At 27.6% G+C, this 22,023-nt stretch overlaps 4 protein-coding genes across 5 annotated transcripts; 2 read left to right on the top strand and 2 right to left on the bottom strand.

The window, feature by feature from the left end:
• Positions 1-450: 450 nt before the first annotated feature.
• Positions 451-2,112, top strand: crim (QVR superfamily protein crim). The gene is made up of 3 exons (XM_065503337.1): positions 451-602; positions 703-843; positions 901-2,112. The coding sequence occupies exons 1-3, from the start codon at positions 548-550 to the stop codon at positions 1,200-1,202; spliced, it is 498 nt and encodes a 165-aa protein (XP_065359409.1). The 5' UTR covers positions 451-547; the 3' UTR covers positions 1,203-2,112.
• On the bottom strand, positions 2,057-3,339 carry mtTFB1 (mitochondrial transcription factor B1). Its single transcript, XM_065503336.1, has 2 exons — positions 3,200-3,339; positions 2,057-3,136 (listed from the first exon to the last, which is right to left on the bottom strand). Exon 2 carries the CDS (start codon positions 3,130-3,132, stop codon positions 2,131-2,133), a length of 1,002 nt encoding a protein of 333 aa, XP_065359408.1. The 5' UTR covers positions 3,133-3,136; positions 3,200-3,339; the 3' UTR covers positions 2,057-2,130.
• Positions 3,340-3,343: 4 nt separating this feature from the next.
• Ccdc56 (Coiled-coil domain containing 56) lies at positions 3,344-3,712 on the bottom strand. Its single transcript, XM_065503338.1, has one exon. It carries the CDS (start codon positions 3,606-3,608, stop codon positions 3,345-3,347), a length of 264 nt encoding a protein of 87 aa, XP_065359410.1. The 5' UTR covers positions 3,609-3,712; the 3' UTR covers position 3,344.
• A 1,584-nt stretch (positions 3,713-5,296) lies between these two features.
• On the top strand, positions 5,297-20,051 carry LOC135954465 (probable serine/threonine-protein kinase cdc7). 2 transcript variants are annotated; one of them, XM_065504640.1, is made up of 4 exons: positions 5,297-5,470; positions 6,016-6,756; positions 15,819-16,088; positions 19,619-20,051. In XM_065504640.1, exons 2-4 carry the CDS (start codon positions 6,246-6,248, stop codon positions 19,981-19,983), a joined length of 1,146 nt encoding a protein of 381 aa, XP_065360712.1. In that variant the 5' UTR covers positions 5,297-5,470; positions 6,016-6,245; the 3' UTR covers positions 19,984-20,051. The 2 variants fall into 2 exon arrangements, with proteins under 2 accessions (XP_065360712.1, XP_065360713.1); XM_065504641.1 differs by having other exon boundaries at positions 5,297-5,642.
• The last annotated feature ends 1,972 nt before the right edge of the window (positions 20,052-22,023 follow it).

The following is a 22,023-nucleotide window of genomic DNA, read 5'->3' as shown; positions in this document are numbered from 1 at the left end:
TAAACATAGTTCAAATAGTCTTATTAGTTTTGAACCATTTTGTTTGAAACACTACACAAATTTGTTAAAACTATATCATAATATATTAGGACATTATGACAATATGACCAAATAGTAGAACGTGTGAATACCCCAATTATGTTACAATTTAAAAATGATGATCTTAGTTCTAAATTTTGAATTTTTCTGCAGGAATTAGTTCTAAGAAGAAACCGTAGAATAATTGTTACACGTAAATGTAAACACGAAACTGTAGTTTTTGTGATCAATTATTTAGAAGATACAAAAAGTACAAAACAATTCAATTCAAATAATAACGGCACACTACTTATAAGTCAAAATTAACTGATATCATTTAAGCCGTTACTACACCTTAACGGCGTTAAAAGGTTAAAAACGAGTAACGCTGTTGTTCTAACAAACGTCATCAAATGTCAAAATAGGGCGTAGTTGTTTGTGCAGTGTTTTGTATTGTTATTTTACATTGTTAATAAAAAATACAAATATTTTCTTATAAATTAAATAAAAATATTTAAATTGAAACATAATGATGAAATTCATGTATATTGTATTAATAATTCTTGGATTAACTATAAAAGAAGGTAAGGTGAAGCCTAGTATTATTATAAAATTGTTACAACCAGCCCATGTTAATCATAATTAAAATATTTGTGATGTTTAATTAATGGCTCATAATTATAGGATTGGCTATATGGTGTTATCGTTGTACCTCAGCCACTCCGGGATGTGGTGAAGATTTCAATTGGCGTGGCATAGGCTTTCTGGGTGAAAAATGTCCTGAAAGTGAAGATATTTGTGTAAAGGTGACCGAAAAGCGAGGAGGTAAGAATTGTTGCTGATTGTAATGTCTTTATACTATAAAATATATTTACTCTTTAGCCCAAAGAACTATTATACGTGACTGCCTAAGTTCTCTCAGTTTTAGAACTGATATTCCAGCCGATAAGTATGAAGGTTGCCGTCCTGCTGCTGTTGATGTTCATTTGGCCAACTATGTTAATCATACTATTAAGGAACATGATGTGAAACGTGATTACTTTAGTAATGTTGAATTCTGTTTTTGCTTTTTGGATCATCGCTGCAATGGAGCCGAGACATTGTTAAAGTCCAGTGCTGTGCTAGGATTTGGCATGCTAAGTATAGTGTTGTTAGTTCTAAATAAGATTTTATTTAGATTTTAATATTTGAAAGCAATACATAGTTATTGTAAAGTGTTTGATATAATAGTTCTTTCTGAAAAGCCATTGAGTTAAAGATTTCGGGCTTTCAAACAAAATGCCTCCAATTGTTTTTAAATATTAAATTTTGAGTAACAATTGTTGGGAACTATTCATTCAAACATTAGTTTTTGTGTTCGCAGAAAAATATGTATTTTTGATCACTAGTGCCTTTTCGAACACAAGCATATATTTTGTATTAGACAATTACAAAGTTTACAAATTTTAGATATAAGAGACTACCTATAATGAAACGAATCCGTCCAATAATTAAAGATAAGGAAGTATAACAAGACAAAATATATTCCAAAGTTTTCCATTATACTGAATTAATACAAATCCCATTTATAAGTTACATATTAAACCAATCATACACCCTTAGAATCTCATTTTATTATTAAGCAGAAAGCTTATAGATATGCTTTAAGAAGTAACTATAAAATAAGTGTGAGTTCCAAGACATCAAAATACTTTCCAGTTTAAATGTTATCAAAACAAAGTAAACACATTTTTAACATCGTAAAAAAGCATTTTCTTTTTCATGTAACAAAGTTTACATGATAAAAACGCATGAATTTTATAGTGTTTTCTGTTTTGAAATTAAACCTAATTTCCATTATTTAAAAATTAATTGTATCTTGCTTGTCAATATTAGTTTATTCTTTACATTCCATGTACTTTTTTCTTTTTATGTCTTTTTATTTTTAAATCTTGAATATATTACGTCTCCTTCTTTCTTTTACCAGCATACATATTTGAAATATAATTAATGTTAACATTCCAACATTTTGTAACTTTTACACAAATTTTATACACCGTTTTATACAAATAAAGATTATTTTATTAAACAAAATATTAAATGAAAACGAATAAATTGTTGCAATAATACATTTCAAACATCAACTTCTTGTGTAGGATTTTTAGGAGCACGGAAATCATATAAAGCAATATCCGGACTTTTATCAATGCATTCCTTATAAACCGTAGCCAAACGTATGCACTCATCTACAGATAATTGAAAAGGTCTTAGAGTGCTCTCCACATCTGCCTGTTTAAATAACTCATAGCACATTTCGTCACGTTGTTCTGGAGGAAAGAGAGTACCATAGCCCCGGCGACAATATTTTTGACGCATATTGAAAATATGGCGCACTACTTTCTCCACCAACGGAAATGGTAAATCAGTTTTGGGCTGCTTCAGCGGCACTAGTTTAACAACACCCACATCGACGTCGGGTTTGGGCACAAACGCTTTGCCCGGTATGGTAAATTTGAGTATGGGTTGTGTCCAAATTTGTGACATAATAGAGAGACGACTTCTTTGCTCGTGTCCCAAGGGAGCACATATGCGATCTGCCACCTCCTTTTGGAAAGTTAAAGTCATGCAGGTGTCATTGCGACGAAAAGCCTTGCGTCTTAATGATAAATCCTCAAACCAGTTGATAAGCAATCTGGTGGAGATAGAAAATGGTAAGTTACCTATTAAATGTAAACGATGAGATGTGTCGGGCACATGATTCTCTATATCAAAACGTAAAATATCATCAACGAAAATATCAACTTGTAGATTTAAAGGTTTGGCGCAATCTCGTAAAAGTTCTAAGGTAGGTAAAAATCTGGCATCTTTCTCTACTAAAACTATACGTTGAGGCTGTCTTCTTAAAATAGAACGTGTTATGCCGCCCGGACCTGGACCGACTTCTAAAACCGTATCTCGGGGGTCTATGCGTCCAGCACTTTTAACAATTTTATCTGTTATACGCTCATCCATTAAGAAGTTCTGTGATAATTGTTTCAAAGCCTGCAATTTATACAATTTCACCAGATCGCGTAGGGTAGGCAATGGTGGCAAACGCATGCCGGTCTTCAGTACACGCACAGCAGCTTCAGACATTTTTCTGTAAAGTATAAATAAAACATTTCATAGTATCAATTTTAGCAAAGAAAATCACAAAACTAACCTCAATTTTTTTGCAATTTAAAACTCGCTCAATAAATCCTATAAATCCTTACTAACTTTTTTATCTAAAATATTATACAACAATTTTCTTTTTGCAATCTTAACAAATCTTAAATAAACTATTAAAAAATAAAATAATTTCTTCTTTAGTTGGAAACTTTTTTGGGCTCATCAAAGTCATCCAAAAATTTCTCTTGTTTCACTGACAATATGGAGTAGGCATAAATGCCCAAGACAGAGGTAACCAAAGCACCGGCCGTTATTAAATTGTTACGTTTAACGCGTTGCAATTTTGTAACCCTCTCCAAGTTTTGTTGTTCAATCAATTTCATAAATTCCAATTGAGATTTATCAAGTTTAGTTGAGCTGCCGCCGTATTTAATTTTGGGGAATTCTTTGTCAGCAGACATACTTTTTCTTGGTTGAAATTCTTTTGCGTATTTAGAAAATTTGCACAAACTTTTAACACCACATTGATGGTTTTGCCGATTTTTGTGAAATTTTCCTTTTATTTCGTTTTATAGTCAGCTGTTTTTATTTTCTTTTTATATCTATTACAGGGTGGTTTGAAGATAAGTTGAATATTACAAAGGTGATGCCAAAATGGTAATGCAGTGCATTGACAGGGTGGTTAAAGATTAGTTTTTTTTTCTATTTATTAAATCTGTCTTTAGTCCTAGTCCAAATAATAAAAAACATAAACGGGTTTTTTACTAAATTATCTGTGGATTTTAAACAATATTTTGGAAAAAAAAATAGGAAATGAATAACTGCAGAACTATAGAATCAAATTTAATTACACCAAATTATATCTCAAACTCCGCTGGAAATATTGTCGATTACAGTCTAAGTAATTTCCATAAATCTTGTTAAAAAAAATTATTTAAATATTTTCTTAGCCGAGAAGAAACTTTAAGCCGACAAATTATTAAAAAAAAATATTATATGGAACGGTAGCCAACATTGCCATAAAGGCTGCTATTTTTTCAGCAACAATGTGAGTTTAAAAAAAAATAACTGAAATTACAAATGACGCCATGATTTAAGTTTCATTCCATATTGTTTCGTAATATTCCTCGAAAATGTTGTAAAGATTAACTTATAAATAAATACATAATTACGATTCTAAACTTTACAAAAAATGTGCGTTCAAATTGTTTAATTAATTATATAACTATAAATAAACACATGTACATATTTTAGTAAAACATAAGACCGTGCAAAACTTTTATCTCATTCCAATTTGTTCCGTTGTACGACAAATTATTTTCGTATTTTTGTTCGCGTTGAAAAATTTCCACTACCGGCGGCAGTGATGGCAAAGTTGGTACAATTGTACATTTTTTTGTACATTTCAAAGATGAAAAGTACTATGGTTTACAAATGACATATTTGGTACAATTTTAAAATTTCGTTCATAGTAACAAATAATGACATGTTGTACTTAAATTTTAAAAATTGTATTCAATTGTTTTAGTAAAAATCTCATTAACCAAAATCAAAATTTAAATAAATTAGCAGTTTAAAGTTAATTCTAAAAGTAGTTGAGGTATGTAATAGTTATATTTTTGCGATCTACAATTGGGTAAGCCACTTCAAAGTACATGCATACCTCATTGGATTGTAACCACTCTGTTACAAACCTTGAGGTGTGTTCGGTGTCATTGTCGTGATGGAATCTTCAAACTAGGGACATATTTTCCTTTGCATATGTATACATAACATCGTTTATAATATAAATGAGACCAATAATTTGCCCTGAAAAACAGGACTCAACATAATATTGCCACCGAAAAACTTAAGTACTGATATCCAATTTTAGATCATTAATAACCTCCTAGGGAGTAATTTTTAGGAATTTCTTAAACCCGCTTGCTATTTTCTTAAACAATTATTAAAATAGCTACTTCGATATTGATTCATGTCCAAGTTTTATCTTATTTGCTAGATATATACAGATTTTGTTGCTGTTTACGAAAATATGATATAGTACAGTTTCGAAAAAGTACAATTTTTAATCTTTATTGGTACAATTTGTTTAAATTTCATTTGACATCCCTGACCGGCATCACTTTTGTGTTTTGAATCAGTTGTTTTTCAAACGTGAACGCGTGTGGTTGTGCAAATTGGAATAAAAGCAATAAGAAAGTAAAATCAAAGTGAAACACAAACAACAAGAGGCGAAGAAAGAAGCAAAACAAAAACCAATAACGTAGAAGAAACGCGGTTTTTACACAACGATTGAAAAAAAATACATAAAAAGGGAGATAAAGTAAATAAATTCGATTTTTTTCTACAAGAAACAGACACTGGTTAAAACCCCCAAAAAATAAAAATACGAAACAATTTATTTTTAACGGCTAACGTCACTTTAATTTTAAACGAAAAAAGCGTGTTTTTAATTTAAACAGAAACAAAATTAATTAAGGTGCTTCACACAAAAAGTAATAAGTAAAAAAATACAATTGAAATTTTGTTTCTTAATTAGCAACAACAAGAACAAAAAGGAAAAAAAAAATCAACAATATGTACCAATCATATATACGGTACTTAGTTTTTTTTGTGGTTTTTGAAATGTAAGAGAGGGAAGGGAAGTGTAAATTAATTGTGTGTGTGTTTTTTTTTGTTTGTGCAAAAAGTGCTTGTTTTTATTTGTTTGTGTGGTGTTGTTAGTGAAAGGAATAAGAAGGGGGCGGTAGAAGCATAGAACAAAGAAATAAAAATTACACACGTTTTTTTCGTTTAAAATTTAAAAGTGTATTCAACTTGTTTTAAAAAATTTCCATATTTTTTTTGTTTCGTTTCATTTGAATGCAGAATTTTGTAATAAACAAACAATCAACAGTCGAACATTAAATATAACAGCAAAGTACAGTCTATAAACAAACAACAACTACTGCATTACAAAGCGGCAACAATAAAGCAATAACAAAAACAACCAAGTTAAGCAACCACCAACAATCATATATCTATTTACCACTAAAGAAGTAACAATAAATCCTACATTTTTTAAATACAAAAATCATATTACGTTAAAATAGAAAAAAATGGTATTAACAAATTTTGAATTATGGGCTGCTGATGGCTCATCTGGATCAAACTTGCCTTTGGATTTTGAATCTAATAATCCTCATACACGTCACTTGAATCCTTTTGATCCACGTGTAGTGCCTCAATTAAACTCGAATTTAAATAATTTATCATCAAATGGTTACTATGGATTCTCCTATGTAAATGCGGCTCATGATAATAATAATAACAACAACAATAATAATAATATTACTACCAATAATAACAATAGTACAACATACAATTTTATGGCAAATAATGATGTCAATGGCATGAAAAATACATTCAAAACTACTACACCAACAACAACTACACGTTGTAAAAAACGTTTCTTCGTTATGAATGATGATGTTGGTGCTGCTGCTGCTGACGCTGTCGGCGATTGTTCTGCTGCGAACAACAACAACAAAAACTTTTACAGCAATAACTATGAGGTTTCAGCCAAACGTTGCCGTTTCGATGATGACTTTTCAGCTCAGTATTGTAATGGTAAGTGGTAGAATAAACTAAAACTTAATACAATAGAAAAAAAACATGTTTTTTGTTTCTGCTCTTGTTGCTACACTCAGGTTTCCCTTTCTAAATGAAAATATGCCACTAGAAAAAACCTGAAGTGTACAATCTTGGGCACAGCGTGAAGGTTGTGTTAGCCGACTGTAACGTGATGTTTCCTTAACCCTACAAGCCATCAATATGTTTTGCTCAATATTAAATTAAAGTTTAAAAAATACATTTATAGCCTGTGGTAACACTTTTTAGCATTGCCAAAACAATGGAAACTTTTAAATTGCCCTAAAAATAATAAAACAAATGTAATAGAATAGGTATGTCAGAAAACGATAAAAATTCATGATTTACGAAAATTTAAAAACTAAAATAATAATACTGGATTAAAGCAAAAAATTATCTGTCAAAAATATTCAAATATTAAATCAGCAATTTTAAAAAATAAAAAAAATCTTGATACACTGTACTGTAAAAACTCAACATTAGGTAAAATTACCCCTAGACAAGATAACTTAATAGCAAGAGAGTTTAAGAAATTCCCTAAAATTATTGACAGGGAGGTTATCAAAAATTGGAAATTAGTTCTCGATTTGTTAGTCGCAGGGCAAATGAGGCTGGTCTTGGAAGTTATAGACACGCGAAAAAATGGGCCAGACCATTTTTGTAAAAAGAAAACTTAAGATTACATTGTTTTGTCAATACCTTTTTAGTTTGTTGTGAAATACTAATAAATTTCTTAAGAATTTGTTAGTATTTTGACCTATTTATTGAATAGGTATTTGTTAAATTTTCCATTTTGTTGTCAACCACTGTAAGTACTTATCTAAAGAAAATTGTGTTTCGTCGTTTAGTTACCTGTAAACTACAGGAATATCAACCAAGTTCATACATATTATCAATTAATAAACAAAACTCACATTCAATAGTTGGTTAGATTACATAAAATGTTATTATAATACATGTTATCTATATGTCGAACACTGATCTATATCTTTTCTATTGTACTAGATATTAACAATTCTGAAATAGGTATGTACCTCAATGAGTTTCAAAATCGATATCGAAAAATATGTTTTTTTTATATGTTGAAATTCAAATAATTCTTCATTAGTTAGCCGGCATCAATATTTTTTGATATTTAAGTAGGCAATAACATTGACTGGGAACATTCTTAATGTTCAGTGTTTTAAATTTAAGTACAGTTTTTCTTGAATATCTACCAGATACATAGGAGCACAAATTCCTGAGATTTAAGTCAAAATTAGCTTCTTCATAAATTACTCACTTTGTTGATAACAAAATTTGATATTTTCTCACGTTGTGTATGGCAATAGAATCCAAAAACATCAAAGTGGATTAACTTTAGATTAGGTCATTTGACATTTAAGCCAATAATCTGCCCTACGTCACTTTTTACCTAGATTTAAAACATTACAAAAGTCCTCTCAGTGAAAACCCCTTAAAGCTGCATTAATTTAATTAATAAAACTAATTTAAAACAGTTAAACAGTTTTTTTTATTTAAGAAATTTCTAGCAAATTACTTTAATTAACCCCATATTCACATGTTTGAAATTAAAAAATAAAAATAAACTTAACACAATTGCATTTCTCAACAGGTTGTGAAATAGACAAGTAAAAATAAAAATTTGGTGTACCTATATAACGTACATTTTGTAGTTTATTGTGGATAAGTTAAATGTTAATCTTGGGCCTACCACAACAACAAACAAACATGTTTGTTGTTATAGTTATATGTTCGTTTTCAAACAATACAAAATTCCCATTGAGATTTCTTCTCTTCCGCTGTGAATATTTAACCGAATTAGTTAGTATTTGGTATTGTATTGTAGTTGTTGTTGCCGTTACAAAATATATAAAAACCAAAAAAAAAGAAAATAAGACTGACCTTCAAAAATGTTAAAAAGTGTGAGTGATGTGATTGGCGGTTTGACTTTTTTGTTAGTGTTTATTTTTATATGTAATTTAAATAACCATAAAAATGTTGTAGCCATACATATCATTATACATACATTCATGCATACATTTTATGTATGAATGTACTCTTGTACAGTGGGTAACAATTTTATGGAAACGTTTTTTAATAACACTATCTCATGTTATACATTTTTTAAGTCCAATTTTTAACATAAAACTTTTATTTATTTAGTTGTAGTAGCAGTAGTTGTTCATTTTAAATATACTAGGATCGTCCGGTGGCTGAAATTCGACCACTTTTAAAATGCTTTTTTAACACTTTTATGGAAAGAATTTTTAAATTTTTTTATATTGTGAAACTTTTAAACCGTATATGTATGTTTCATTAATACTGGTCGACAATTTTATAATTTAATATTTTATAGCGTGAATTATTAAAAAATATCAATATTATTTTTAGACTAGTGGGTAAAACAAAAAATAACGATGATAGGTATTTACATTACTATTTACTCTTAAATATTTTCTATCTAAATTTATTTCATAATTACTATCTTAATAATGACCAGAACTAACCCAACCATCAGTAATGAAATCAAAAAATCAATAATTATTAGAAATTGTGAAATAATGGATGGTTTTCATTTTATTGTCATCCACTGTATCTGAGTGTATGTTGATTTGTGCGCTTTATAAGTAAATTATTAAATGTTTGAAGTAAAAAACATGACAAATATTTAAATTTATACAGATGTATACCTAGTCTAGGTATATTTTTGTTGATTAGATGGTGGGTGCAGGAAAATTTGTATAATTAAAAAGTAAAAGAAACAATTCAAAAAGCACATGTTAATTTTGCTACAGTAATAAAAAGCCAATGTTGTCCAAAAATCATTTTGCTTTTTTGTAAAATTTTACACAAATTATCTGTGGACTTTTGAAATATGATGTTTTTGGAGTAATTATGTACCTATGTTTAAGAAATAATTCCTTCACTTAATTCTCAGTGAATTTGTGTATATATCTGTTTGTAAATGCGGATTCATTTTAGAGTTTAATTGACCAATTTGGCCGCTTAAACTAGCAAATAAAACTAAATATTCGACGACCCAAAAAAGTAATATTCGACAACCCAAAAACAATATTCGTAGACTAAACATAATTTAATATCCAATCTTTAAGTTAAAAACCAGCCTTAGTGTACACAAATGTTCACAGCTGTTATCGGCATTCATATCCACTAGGAGCAGAATATGATCGGTTATTTTCCTATATACAAAATGAAGTTCATACAAATCACAATCAATAACTGGTCACATTACAATTGAGAAGAAAATATTCGTTCAAAACATGTTATTATAATCCAAATTCCATGTTCTCTCTATGCTGACCACTGATCTAAAGCAAATACAATTGAGTTAAAAAAGTGGCATTTGTTCTCAAAAAATGCAAATCAGTTTCTACCAATTTTGTATATTTGTATTCGACCAAATTTTTATAATTGACAGTTTTATTGATATTAAATTTTCGAAATGTTGACACGATCGATCTTTTTTGATACCATTTCATATTCAAAACTAACGTAGTACTTTCCCAACTCATTAGATAATTTAAAAAAATAATAAAACGACAATTTTACACTTTTCTATAGACTCAGAAGGATTTGCTGTTCCATTTTAAGGTCATGCCTTGTTAATCTTATTTTATGATTTCTATTAATTTCACAATATTGAAGACCGTCATGCGAAGAATGTTGCTAAGACTCAATGCCATGACGATCTTGTTTAAAATGTGGGAGGATTTCAAGAAATAATGAAAGTATAACAGTTTTTTTTTCTATTAAAAAAATTGTGTTTTTCTATAGAAAATTGACTGTATAACAATTTTCTTTATAAAAGCATTTCTACAGAAAAATTGTCTGTATAAAAGTTTATTCTATATCAAACTGTCTGGATTATAGAAAATTGTCTGTATAACTGTTTGTTCTATAGATAATTGTGCATATAACAGTTTTGTTTTTATAGAAAATAGTCTTTGTAGCGGCTTGTTTTATAGAAAATTGTCTGTTTATAGAGAACTGGTTGAGTAAAAGTGTTTTTTTCTATACAAAATAGTCTGTATAATATTTTTTTCTACAGAAAGTAGTCAGTATAACAGTTTGTTCTAAAGAATATAGTCTGTATAACAGTTTTTTGTATAGATAATGGTATAATTTTTTTTTATCGAAAAATTAGCTGGTTTTTCGTAGAAAATTGTGTGTAAAACAACTTTTTCCATAGAAAATAGTCTGTAAAAATTTCCATCGTGTATAACAGGTTTTTATATAAAAAATTTAGTGTATAACAGTTGATTCTATCGAAAAATGTGTGTATAATAGTTTATTGCATCACAATTATTTTGAATAAAATATTTTTGATCGAACATTTTGTGTATAACAGTTTTTCTATCAAAAATGTTGTGTGTAACACATTTTTATTTATAGATTTTTGGTAATTATTCGAACTTTTTATATATATAATTTGAAAGTAAATTTTTAATTAGGCTTAAGTTCATTTTTATTATAATTTATTTGTAATAACCTTTTTCTATCAAAAAATGTTTATCGAAAAAATAAAATCTAAAATTTGAAAGAATATGAAATAAGTTATTTGTTCGGTTTGCTCTGGAATATATAATTATATTTTCTGGTTAACTTTACAGAGTTTCTTATATCATAATTGTGCTTTATAAAACTTTTTTGGGTCAAATGAATTTTATCTATGAGGTGCGCTCAAGTAAATAATTTCTATGGTTGGACGGAATTATATTTACCTACGACATGAGCCAACAACATGGCTCACGTTCTCGATTATTTCTTAATAAAACTGGAGCAATTAAAAAAAAATAAATTAATCGCTTCTTTTTAGGATTGTAAATTTATTATGGACTAATCAAGTCAAGATTCTAAGGTTTTTTAATATTTAGTGATCTATATAAAAAACTATGTATTTGAATACAGTTCTTAATAGGTTAAATTGTTTTTAATTAATTTTCAAACATGCATTTATTTCCTTATCATTAATTTTTTATTGTCATACATGTTAGATTTGTTTAATTTCTCAACATGTAGGTAGGTATTAATTCCTTGCTTTCAAAATAATGTTTTATACCTTATCAACAGTGTTGATATCTTTGGCATTTTGCAGTTTATTTTTATTTGGTTTAATATTATTATTTTTGATATCTTTATTTATTTTTTTTTGTTTTATAAATAAACACATTTTTTTTGTTATACAATAAATCAACTTAAATTTTATTGATAATACTGTCTGTCATACCAACAAAAATGTGTGTCACACTAGAATTAATAAATTAACATTATTCCGTTTATTGATGATCGCTATCATTTTCTTGCACATATTTATTTAGTGTTGGCACATATTTTTATTACCTTTTGGATTGAGTTCATAAAAGAAATCAAATAGTTTGGATTTTTTAAATTTTAATATGATAACAAGGGTGGATTTTGAGGAAGTTTTTCACAAGGTTTAAAATTAATATTGGAAGCGGAAGTTAACCCTTTTTGGGTTTAGTAAAAATTTTAAAAAAATTGCCTTCACAATAAAAACTAGAAGCGAAATGATTAAATGATTACAAGTGTTAATGCAATATGTTCAAAATAATTCTATAGAAATAATGTAAATAATAATTATTAATTGCACAATACAAATGAAAAGGAAAATTTACAATATTTTTTTTGGTAAAATGCCAGACAATGGTCTGTCTTCTTTATGGAAAATTTGCATGTGCTTAATATTTATATTTATGAATAATCATTATTCATTGAAATATGTACCAAACAAATAAAAAATAATACCCAAATATTCTGAATCATGTGATTAGAATTATTACTTGTATAAAAGTATAGCTCTCTTACTTATATAACATACAAGTAAAAAAATAATGGACCGAATAAAATTGTAAGCATTAAATCTTTCATTGAAGTGATTCATGGGCAAATAGTGAAATCATTGTTATACTAATAATGTTAGGAATCTCAGTTTTAGTCTTAATAAGTTTAAAAAAAAAAATTATCTATTAGAGGCACCGCCACAAGACCCCGGGATCTTCAGCTTATGAAATTTAAATATCGAGGCGCCTTACATATCCGAATTTTCTTTAAGCGGATATAAGTCTGCTATTTCGAAATGTACAATCCGATTATCTATTGGAGGCAGATCAACAAGGGTCCAGAATCTCCAGTTTATGTTTTGGTTTTTCATTTTTATCATTTTAATTTTTTAGATTAAAAAAAACAGGACGTTTTACAATCACATATTATCTTTAATAGTAGGAATTTTAGAGTCTTCAATCAGGTCGCAGTGGTGGGTTATTTCAAACTAATTCATAAAAGCCATCAAATAAGATTTAAAAATTACAATACATCAGATTACAACAGAGAAATAATTGCATAACATATTCACCCCTATCGCGAATCAATATTTCACCCGAAATATGTTCCCTTGTTATTGTTATACTTCAAGTTCCATGTTCTCTTTATGACGACCACTGTTTTAAAGTGTTAGTAAACTTCAATCCTAGGTCTTCTTGGAGTTTTTGATTTGCTCAATCGAGTCTTAATTTAGCTGCAAGAGTAGATCTTATAATCTTAGTTTAGTCTCAATCGTAGTACTTTTTAGAGTTTTACATTAGTTTCATTCCTCTTTTAGAGCCTGAGTTTAGCCTCAATTGGAGGTTTTCTATTAAGATTCTAAGTATAGCTTCATTTTATTGGAATCCTTAGGATAGGAAAACATTTGAATTTTCGTGAAGAAAAATTTAAAATTATAATTTGTTTAAAATTCGAACGGGTTATATAGTTCCAAATATCTTTTAATCAATGAGTTGATATGTTTTGGCATTGTCTTCACTTAAATACCGAAATTCCTGAATCGGGGAAAATATGTTCCAAGAAAGAGGCCACTCTGCTGTTATTTACCAGGTGATATCTTATTAACTTTTAGTGTATATTCATAAATAATATTTTTTTATAATCAAGACTTTGCCTTTTTAGAAATTTTTGGATAAATCTGAATTTTTTTCTATATGAGAAATAATATTTTGAAAAAAAAACGTAAAATTAGTCCCTATATTCAATGTTCCGAATTTGGATTGGTCTAACTTTTTATAGGTACCAGACAACTTTATAAACCTTTTTGATTTTTCAGAAATATTAAAAAATTTGTCCGGCCTTCACATCATATCTCTTGAACTAAAAGAGATAACTAACCCACACATTTATGCGTAGTTTTTGTTGATATTTTCAAGTACATACATACTATCTAAATATTGACTTTCGGATAAGAACTTAATTTTTGTTGATTTTTTTAAAAAAAAATTGTAGGCCCGAGGTGAGCAACACTAGCTCCCATTCCAACTACGAGCCCATGAAAATACAAAACAGCTCAAAAACACCTCAGTCCTGACTCTGAGAAATTTCATTAATTTCCAAAATAATAATTTTCTAATCCACTGTACAATGTTAGATCTTTTTAGAGTCTTAGTTGAGCCTCTATGGTGTGAGTTTTTATAGTCTTATATCAATCAATCATAGTTCCTTTTATTGCCTTATTTTAGCTTAAATATATGATGTATTTTCAAAGCCTTAGTTTTTCTTTTTGGTCATTAATGGGTTAAGTAAATGTAAAAAATTCACACTAATTTACATACATACATACGTACCAACTTGTTTTAAATTTAAATTGCATGCAGTCATTCTCATTAAACGGAAAATAATTTTTTAATTGAATTTTACATTTTGTACGAAAAAAAAAATAAGGATGATTTTACACTCTGCTGACACTGTTTTAATTGATTTTTCTTGTTTCATTTATTTCATATTGTATATAATTTTGTGATTGTGTCTTTGTTTTTATTATATTTACACATTGTTCGTTTTGTATGCAATTATTTTGTCGATCCAGCAAGTAATACCGGCTTCAGTTGACTTCAATTGAATATATAGAGCAGCAAGTAAATAATAAAAAACAGCAACGTTGACGTTTCTTTTTTTTTTGTAATAATGTAGAATTATATGTATGTATACATTACGGAATGGCAGAAGCAATAGTTTGTACACTGAATGAAATGCTCTTAGCAATTTTAAGTACATTCTGAAGTGCATAACTTCAATTCAGAATGTACTTAAAATTACCAAGAGCATACATTTCATTCAGTAGAATCAAAGATAAAAATAAATATTTGTATTATATCAAAAAATTAACTTAACTATTTGAAAAGCTAAATGAACTAGTTCAATCTTCAGTTAATCTAATTGCTCAAAAATGTTTTATACTTAGCACTAGAGTTAGCTTGTAATTCGATTCAAATGAATTTTAATTTATTTGAAATTCCGAATATTTTCAAACGGATTGTGTTGTAACCTCCCTTATTTGACACAAAATGTTGTCTTTATTCTCACAAATTACGATGCAAATTCTTTCCGAATCTCTTTATTCGTTTAAAATTTATTATTTGACGTAAACTCGTTCGGAATTTAAATAGTTGTTTGAAGATTATTTTAAAACCTTAGTAGCAGCGCTGCTATTTAACAAAACACGGTGCTAATTATCACATAAATTTTCACTATGAATAAGGCTTTTACGTTTTTGTCTCTCATCTTTGACTTAAAACTTTCTTTTCCACTCCGATATTTAAGTTTTTTTTTCCTAGTTTTGTCATTTTTAAATAATGCATTTTTTAATAAATCAGTAAGTACTTGTATTTCTTTAAGTGTAATCTATAAACTACATTTTATTTGTGTAGTAGTTTAGCTATTTTTGTCTTAACTGGGTCATGAGGCATGTAAACGTAGCAGCAACGTAAACGTTTGTTTCTAACGCTTACGTCTTCTTGTGTACAGGCTTTAATTGACAACATTGTATTAATGCAACACGCTAACAAATGACTCAATAAAAAATAAAAAAATCCCAAAATAAACACGAGAAAATTGATTGTTAAATTTGAAATTATTTAACTTTTTATAAAATTAATTTAATTTTAATTAGGTTCAGCTTAAAAACAAACATTTAAATTTAAACTATTAACAAACAAAATTTTATTTTACAGATTTCTTTCAGTTACCTTCAACACAAATTGCTACACAATCGTGTTTAATGGACACTGAAGAAGGCTTTGAAAATAACAACAATAATAATAATAATAATAACAATATTGAGAAATATGAACAGCAAACATTAAACCCGCAATTACAAACTTTAACTGCTCACCAACAACAACCACAACAACAACAAAACAGCCAGCAGCAGCTGCCATCACAGCAACAGCACCAACCTCAGCAACAACAACATTTATATCATCAACAACAACACTATCAAGGTCACTTACATCGTGCTAATCGAGATGTTAGCCGTTGCATGTTATCACATATGATTTAGTTTTTTCTTTCTTCTTTCCATCTTTATTATCTGTAGTAGTTTATAATGCAAACAAAAAAAAAGAAAACAAACACCATCATACAGTTTACACTTACACACAAAAAATTAGTTACAAAATACTTTTTTAGTTATTTAAACAGTTTTTTTCTACTTAGTTAATTTTTATTATCGCTTTTTTTATTTCTCAGTTTTTTTTTTCTATTTTAATAGTTTGCCTTTAACAATTAAATCTGTCTCCTTAGTGAGAATATTAGATTAAATTGTATTAGATTTATAACAATTTTGACCTTGACCTACAATTCGAATTATCAACAACAGCTGTTCACACCAGTTCACACTTTTATTACTAAGCAACAAGATTGAAAAGGAGGCACATAATTAGATTTTTAATCTAGGGAATTTTTCTATAGAAAATGTTTCACAATCTGAGACTAGTTTTGTATAGAAAATATATCCAAACCTTAGACTAGTTTTCTATAGAAAATGTCTCACAATCTGAGACTAGTTTTCTATATAAAAAAGGCTCGCAATAGAGACTAGTTTACTATAGAAAATGTCTCACAATTTGAGATTAGTTTTCTATAGAAAATATCTCACAATTTGAGACTAGTTTTCTATAAAAAATGTCTCACAATTTGAAACTAGTTTTCTATAGAAAATGTGTCACAATTTGAGACAAGTTTTCTATAGAAAATGTCTCACAATTTGAGACTAGTTTTCTGTAGAAAATGTCTCAATTTTAGAGACTAGTTTTCTATAGAAAATATCTCATAATTTGAGACTAGTTTTCTATAAAAAATGTCTCACAATTTGAAACTAGTTTTCTATAGAAAATGTGTCACAATTTGAGACAAGTTTTCTATAGAAAATGTCTCACAATTAGAGACTAGTTTTCTATAGAAAATGTCTCACAATTAGAGACTAGTTTTCTACAGAAAATGTCTCAGAATCTGAGAGTAGTTTTCTATAGAAAATGTCTCAGAATCTGAGAGTAGTTTTCTATAGAAAATGACTCAGAATCTGAGAGTAGTTTTCTATAGAAAATATCTATGAGACTAATTTTAATTCTGAATTTTTATTTATAGAAGTTTTAAATCTAGAGGAAATTTGGGAACAAAAATAAAAAAAATTCATTTTAAAAAAGGTTTTTTTTTTGAATACTTTAGAAAACTATAGAGAGACATTTGTATCTCATACAAAAACATTGCTCTCTTCTTATGTTAAAACTGTAAAAAACTGTCTCTAAAGAGTGTCACAAAATGACATCGTCTAAAGCATGGAAACACAAGTCTATTTATAGAAATTCGAAACAAATTTCATTGGGACATAAATATATTTGTCCTAAATTTAAAACAGTTTTTTTTCTAAAATAACAACACACGAAAAAACTTTTAATTAAATCTCATTAATGTGAGCTGTGTGAACAAAGTATAGTATTGATCTTATTCTTTTTTCTATTTTAAAAATGGATTTTCTGTTCGCTTTATAATTTTTCAACTGTCAGCTTTTTATGTCTTTCTATATTTGCTTCATAAGAATTACGTTGGCGTTCTTATTAATAATTTTGCTTATTTTAGTTTTTATAGCTATTTTAGCAATTCTTTTCAGTTTTACATTATTTTATTTTATAATTTGCTGGCGAATTATTAATGAAATTCGTTATATTTTTTTTTTAATTTTCTGCAATTTGTGTACCTTATTTAATAATAATAAAACAATGTACTTAATTAAGGTTTAAGTAAATTAAAGCAGCAATATTTGTTTATAACTCTAATCAAAGAAAAGAAAAACAAAATATAATAACACTTACATACATTTAAAATGTAAAACAAATGAATTCATTTTAAGCCCAATAAATAAAATGTATATTTTTTCATAATAAATAAAACATGAAATAAACAAACTTAAATTAATGAAATAATTAAAAATAACCAGTAATAAATCTATAAAAAATTTTGCAATAAAAACAAGGAAACTTGTCTTAACGTTGATTTATTGTTAAACTAATATAAATTTTGAAACAAAGTAAATGCACAAAAACATTCTTATAAATGTACCGAAATTCATTAATTTTACGCAAGCCGTTTCTAAGAAGCTTTGTAATTTATACGGCCTAACGTCACTACATAAATTAGATTTTAATCTTTAGTATAATAATTTGTAGTAAATTTACTAATAATTACTGTTTTAAGCTTTCAATTAATTTACTTATAATTTGGATCAGTGTTTTGAAGAGAATTTTGTGTTTGTCCGTTAATTTTTTAAACAATTGTATTTATCAAGGTTTTTTTTTATTTATTTTTGCAATGTTTCATAATCTTTTTACAGTTTTAAACGGAAAATTACAATGTTGCTGTAAATGGTATTCTAAAAAGTTTAAAATATTAATAATTCCGAAATTAAAGCTTCAGATTTTGAGTCTTTTCTGTAGAAAATTTAGTTAAGTTCAAGGAGATTTACTTTAGAAAACTCTTTTGTATAAAACTTTGATTTTATGGAAATTTAAACAAAAAACTTTCTTCAGTTTGTGGGACATTTTGTATACAACACATAGTTCTAATTTGAAGAGATTTTCTTGAAACCCAATATCAGATTTTTAAAGTTTCCATAGATTCTGAGAAATTTTCTATAGAAATCTAAACTCAGATTTTGGAAAATTTTCTATAGAAAACCTAACTCAGATTCTCATAAAAAAATAGTAAACTGTTCTCATTTTTTTGTCATGTGTTTCCCAATTTAATTTGCATAAAACAGTTTTTGGATTAAATCTAGCTTATCCAAGCTTGAGATATAAATTCCAGAATTTTAGAACTAATAAAAAATTTTATTTTGGGTTTTAGGAAAAATTATTTTTTATTGTTCTCGACTTATGGACCTCTAAACTTTGAATATATACAGCCCAATCATGAATAAAAAAACCGCGGGAGTTTTTTCCCTTTTCCCATTTTTAACATTGAATTTGAATAGGAAAAATGGGAAAAAACTCCCGCGGAGTGGTGAATCTATCCTGGGTGAAGCCAGTGATTGAAATACAATATAGAATAAAATCCTTCCGCTGAAGTCCGGCAATGTTAGAAATATTTAGTTGGCGAACTTCTACACAATGACTTAATGAAATCCAAATAAATATATATCCTCTTAAAGGTATATTAAAAGCTTTCCAATTGAACAAATTTGGTAAAAATATTTCAGTTAATACATAGCTTGGATAAATTGGATTAAATCCCTGTTTTTTACTGAACATTTCTATTGAAAACAGATTCTAGTTTTCAGCTAGAATAAAAACATTCTATAGAACATTTTTTCCAGTCTCTGTGAAAAAAAAATTAAATAAACATTTTCAACTTTCTGGATATCAGAACACATGAGGCATCTTTATTCACTTATCATAAAAAAAACAAAAAAAAATTGGCTATGAAATATTATTTTTATTTGATTTCTTTTGTTTTTTTTTTCTTATTTCTATTACAGACATACAATTTGCCACAATCAAATGCCACTTCAACCACAACAACAATTATTGTGACACGTTAGCATTAAACAGTCATACATGTAAAATTGATTTAGAGAAAAATACTGAAAATGTATTAAAAATTCACAAACCAAATCCAAATAATTCAATACAAAGTGAAAATGATAAATATGATAATGATGTTGCCAATGACTTTAAAGTAGATGATGCAACCCTATTTGCACAACTACATGGCGGTTGTTTGCATCATCATGATCATCATCAATTCAATAGCACAGTTGTTTCTAGTAGAGGGGATTACACTGTTAAAAATTACCCGATGAATCATCATCTACAAGATGAAAATTATTATGAAGAATTTTGAATATTGAAAAAAACTCATACGTGACTTAATAATAATAATAAATCTGTAAATTAATTTTGCTGTAAATATTTATCAAATGAATTCTTTTTTGCACAAAATTTTTGTATAATTTTTGAATTTTTAAATAATTTTAATTTCTTAGTTTTATTTAAATTTTTTTTATTTATGTTTTTGTAAAAATATAAATATGTACCTTAGCTTACACACAATAATTATAATTTGTAATAATGAATTAGCGAAAAAGTAACATAGTACAAGTTAAATTTTGAGTTGTAAACTTTTTTTTTTTATTATTTTAAAATAAAACTGAATTACAAAAAAAAAAAAAACGGAAACGAAAAAATTTGAGTTTAATTTTAAAATTCTAACAATTGGGATTTGATAGTAATTTTCATTTAATTCTATTTATGTTGAGACTAATTTGTCTTTCAGTAATAATATTAATACTAAAGCATACTTTAAGGTGGTAAATAATAATTAGTGTGTGCGTAAATGCTCTATTGCTCTTAAAGTGTAGTCTATTCTAAGGCTGTTTTCTAAAGAATAAATAGGTTTGAGAAGTACTGTAATTCTATTCGAAAGAAAACATTTTCGAATTTTTATGTATAAATAGCGTTTAAACCAGTGAAGCTGTTCAATTACATTTGTTACATTTTTCGAAACTTTGTAATATGATCTGGGTGTAGGAAGAACTCGCGTGTCAGTGCCACTATCGTTTAACTCTTTCAGCCAGGCTTTTTTGTGTATATGTTTAAAATCAATACAATTGCATTTTTACTTTAATCAAGGTTTATCATAAAAAGTAAGAAAATATAAATCAAAACATAAAAAGCCACCCCATTCCAAGGTTTTTTGTAATTTTATATCTGATATTTTTTAATTCGACCCAGCATGGGACGCTTTACCAAAAAAACGAAAAAAAGATCGAGCAGATTTAAAAAAAAATAAATAAATAAACCTAAATATCTGAAAGAGATAACTTACATATCGTCCCCTTAATAAAACAATAGTGTATTATTAGTTTGCCATTTCGAAATAATTGAGTTTAAAATGTTTGTTTTAGTAGACATCTAGAACAAAAGTAATATTTCAATTGATCTTTTGACCCACTTTGTGGAAGTAGAATTTCACCAAATTGTGTAGATTAATGTAGATTCTTATTATGCAATAAAAAAAAATAATGTATATGCTTATACACTATTGTTTTATTGAGAGGACGATATGTATGCATTTTTTTTGTATATCTCCTTAAGGACTATTTATATTTTAAATTTCAGCTCATTCGAATCATACTTGGATTTTTGGTGATTTTTTTAAAAAATGTGAGACCCGAGATGGCTTATAATTTTGCTAATTAGGCGTAAAGCGCTCTATTTACAACTTTTGTATATTTTTGTGGGGGTCATAACTTAAATTTTCCGGCAAAAATTTTCGTGGAATATTTTAACCCTTAAATGTTCTTTTAGAAAGGACTTTTTTTGATTTTCTCTAAAAAAGGGTCAAATTGACCCCTAAAGAGAGGAGATAGAGAGAGGGTTAAGATCTTCCACAAAAATGATCCCCATAAAATTCCACAATATAACTCTGACAATAAGAATTCTCCCAGATATTAACTTTTCAGTTAGTATAATGCTCCCTTCGATCAAAAAATTAAAACTTTGACCCACTGTAAAAAAATCCAGACCAGCTGGCCTATAAGTTTATTCTACAAAAATAATCAACTCAACATGCCCTTTCAGAATTATAGGGTCGCTATTCTGTTCTAAAAATGCTGTTGGACAGTGTAACTATAGTTATTTAAATTTGTTTATAAACAATCTAGAAAAATTTTACTTTCGAAAAGAACTATGTTTTCAAGATTTAGAATAGTCGAAATTCTTAAGTTAATAATAAAATACCGGTCAAATGACACTATTAAATTAGAAACCCTTAAAAAGGTTTTAGACTACTTTTAAAACACTGGTAAAAGTCAAAGACTATTCAAAAAAATTTACCGGTGTGGATACAACATTTTTTAAAATTGATTTTTATATGAGTCCA

Source organism: Calliphora vicina, chromosome 3 (assembly GCF_958450345.1).
Source record: "Calliphora vicina chromosome 3, idCalVici1.1, whole genome shotgun sequence".
NCBI lineage: Eukaryota > Metazoa > Arthropoda > Insecta > Diptera > Calliphoridae > Calliphora > Calliphora vicina.
Note: the sequence above shows the minus strand (reverse complement) of the source record. Positions and strands in the feature narration are given on the sequence as shown.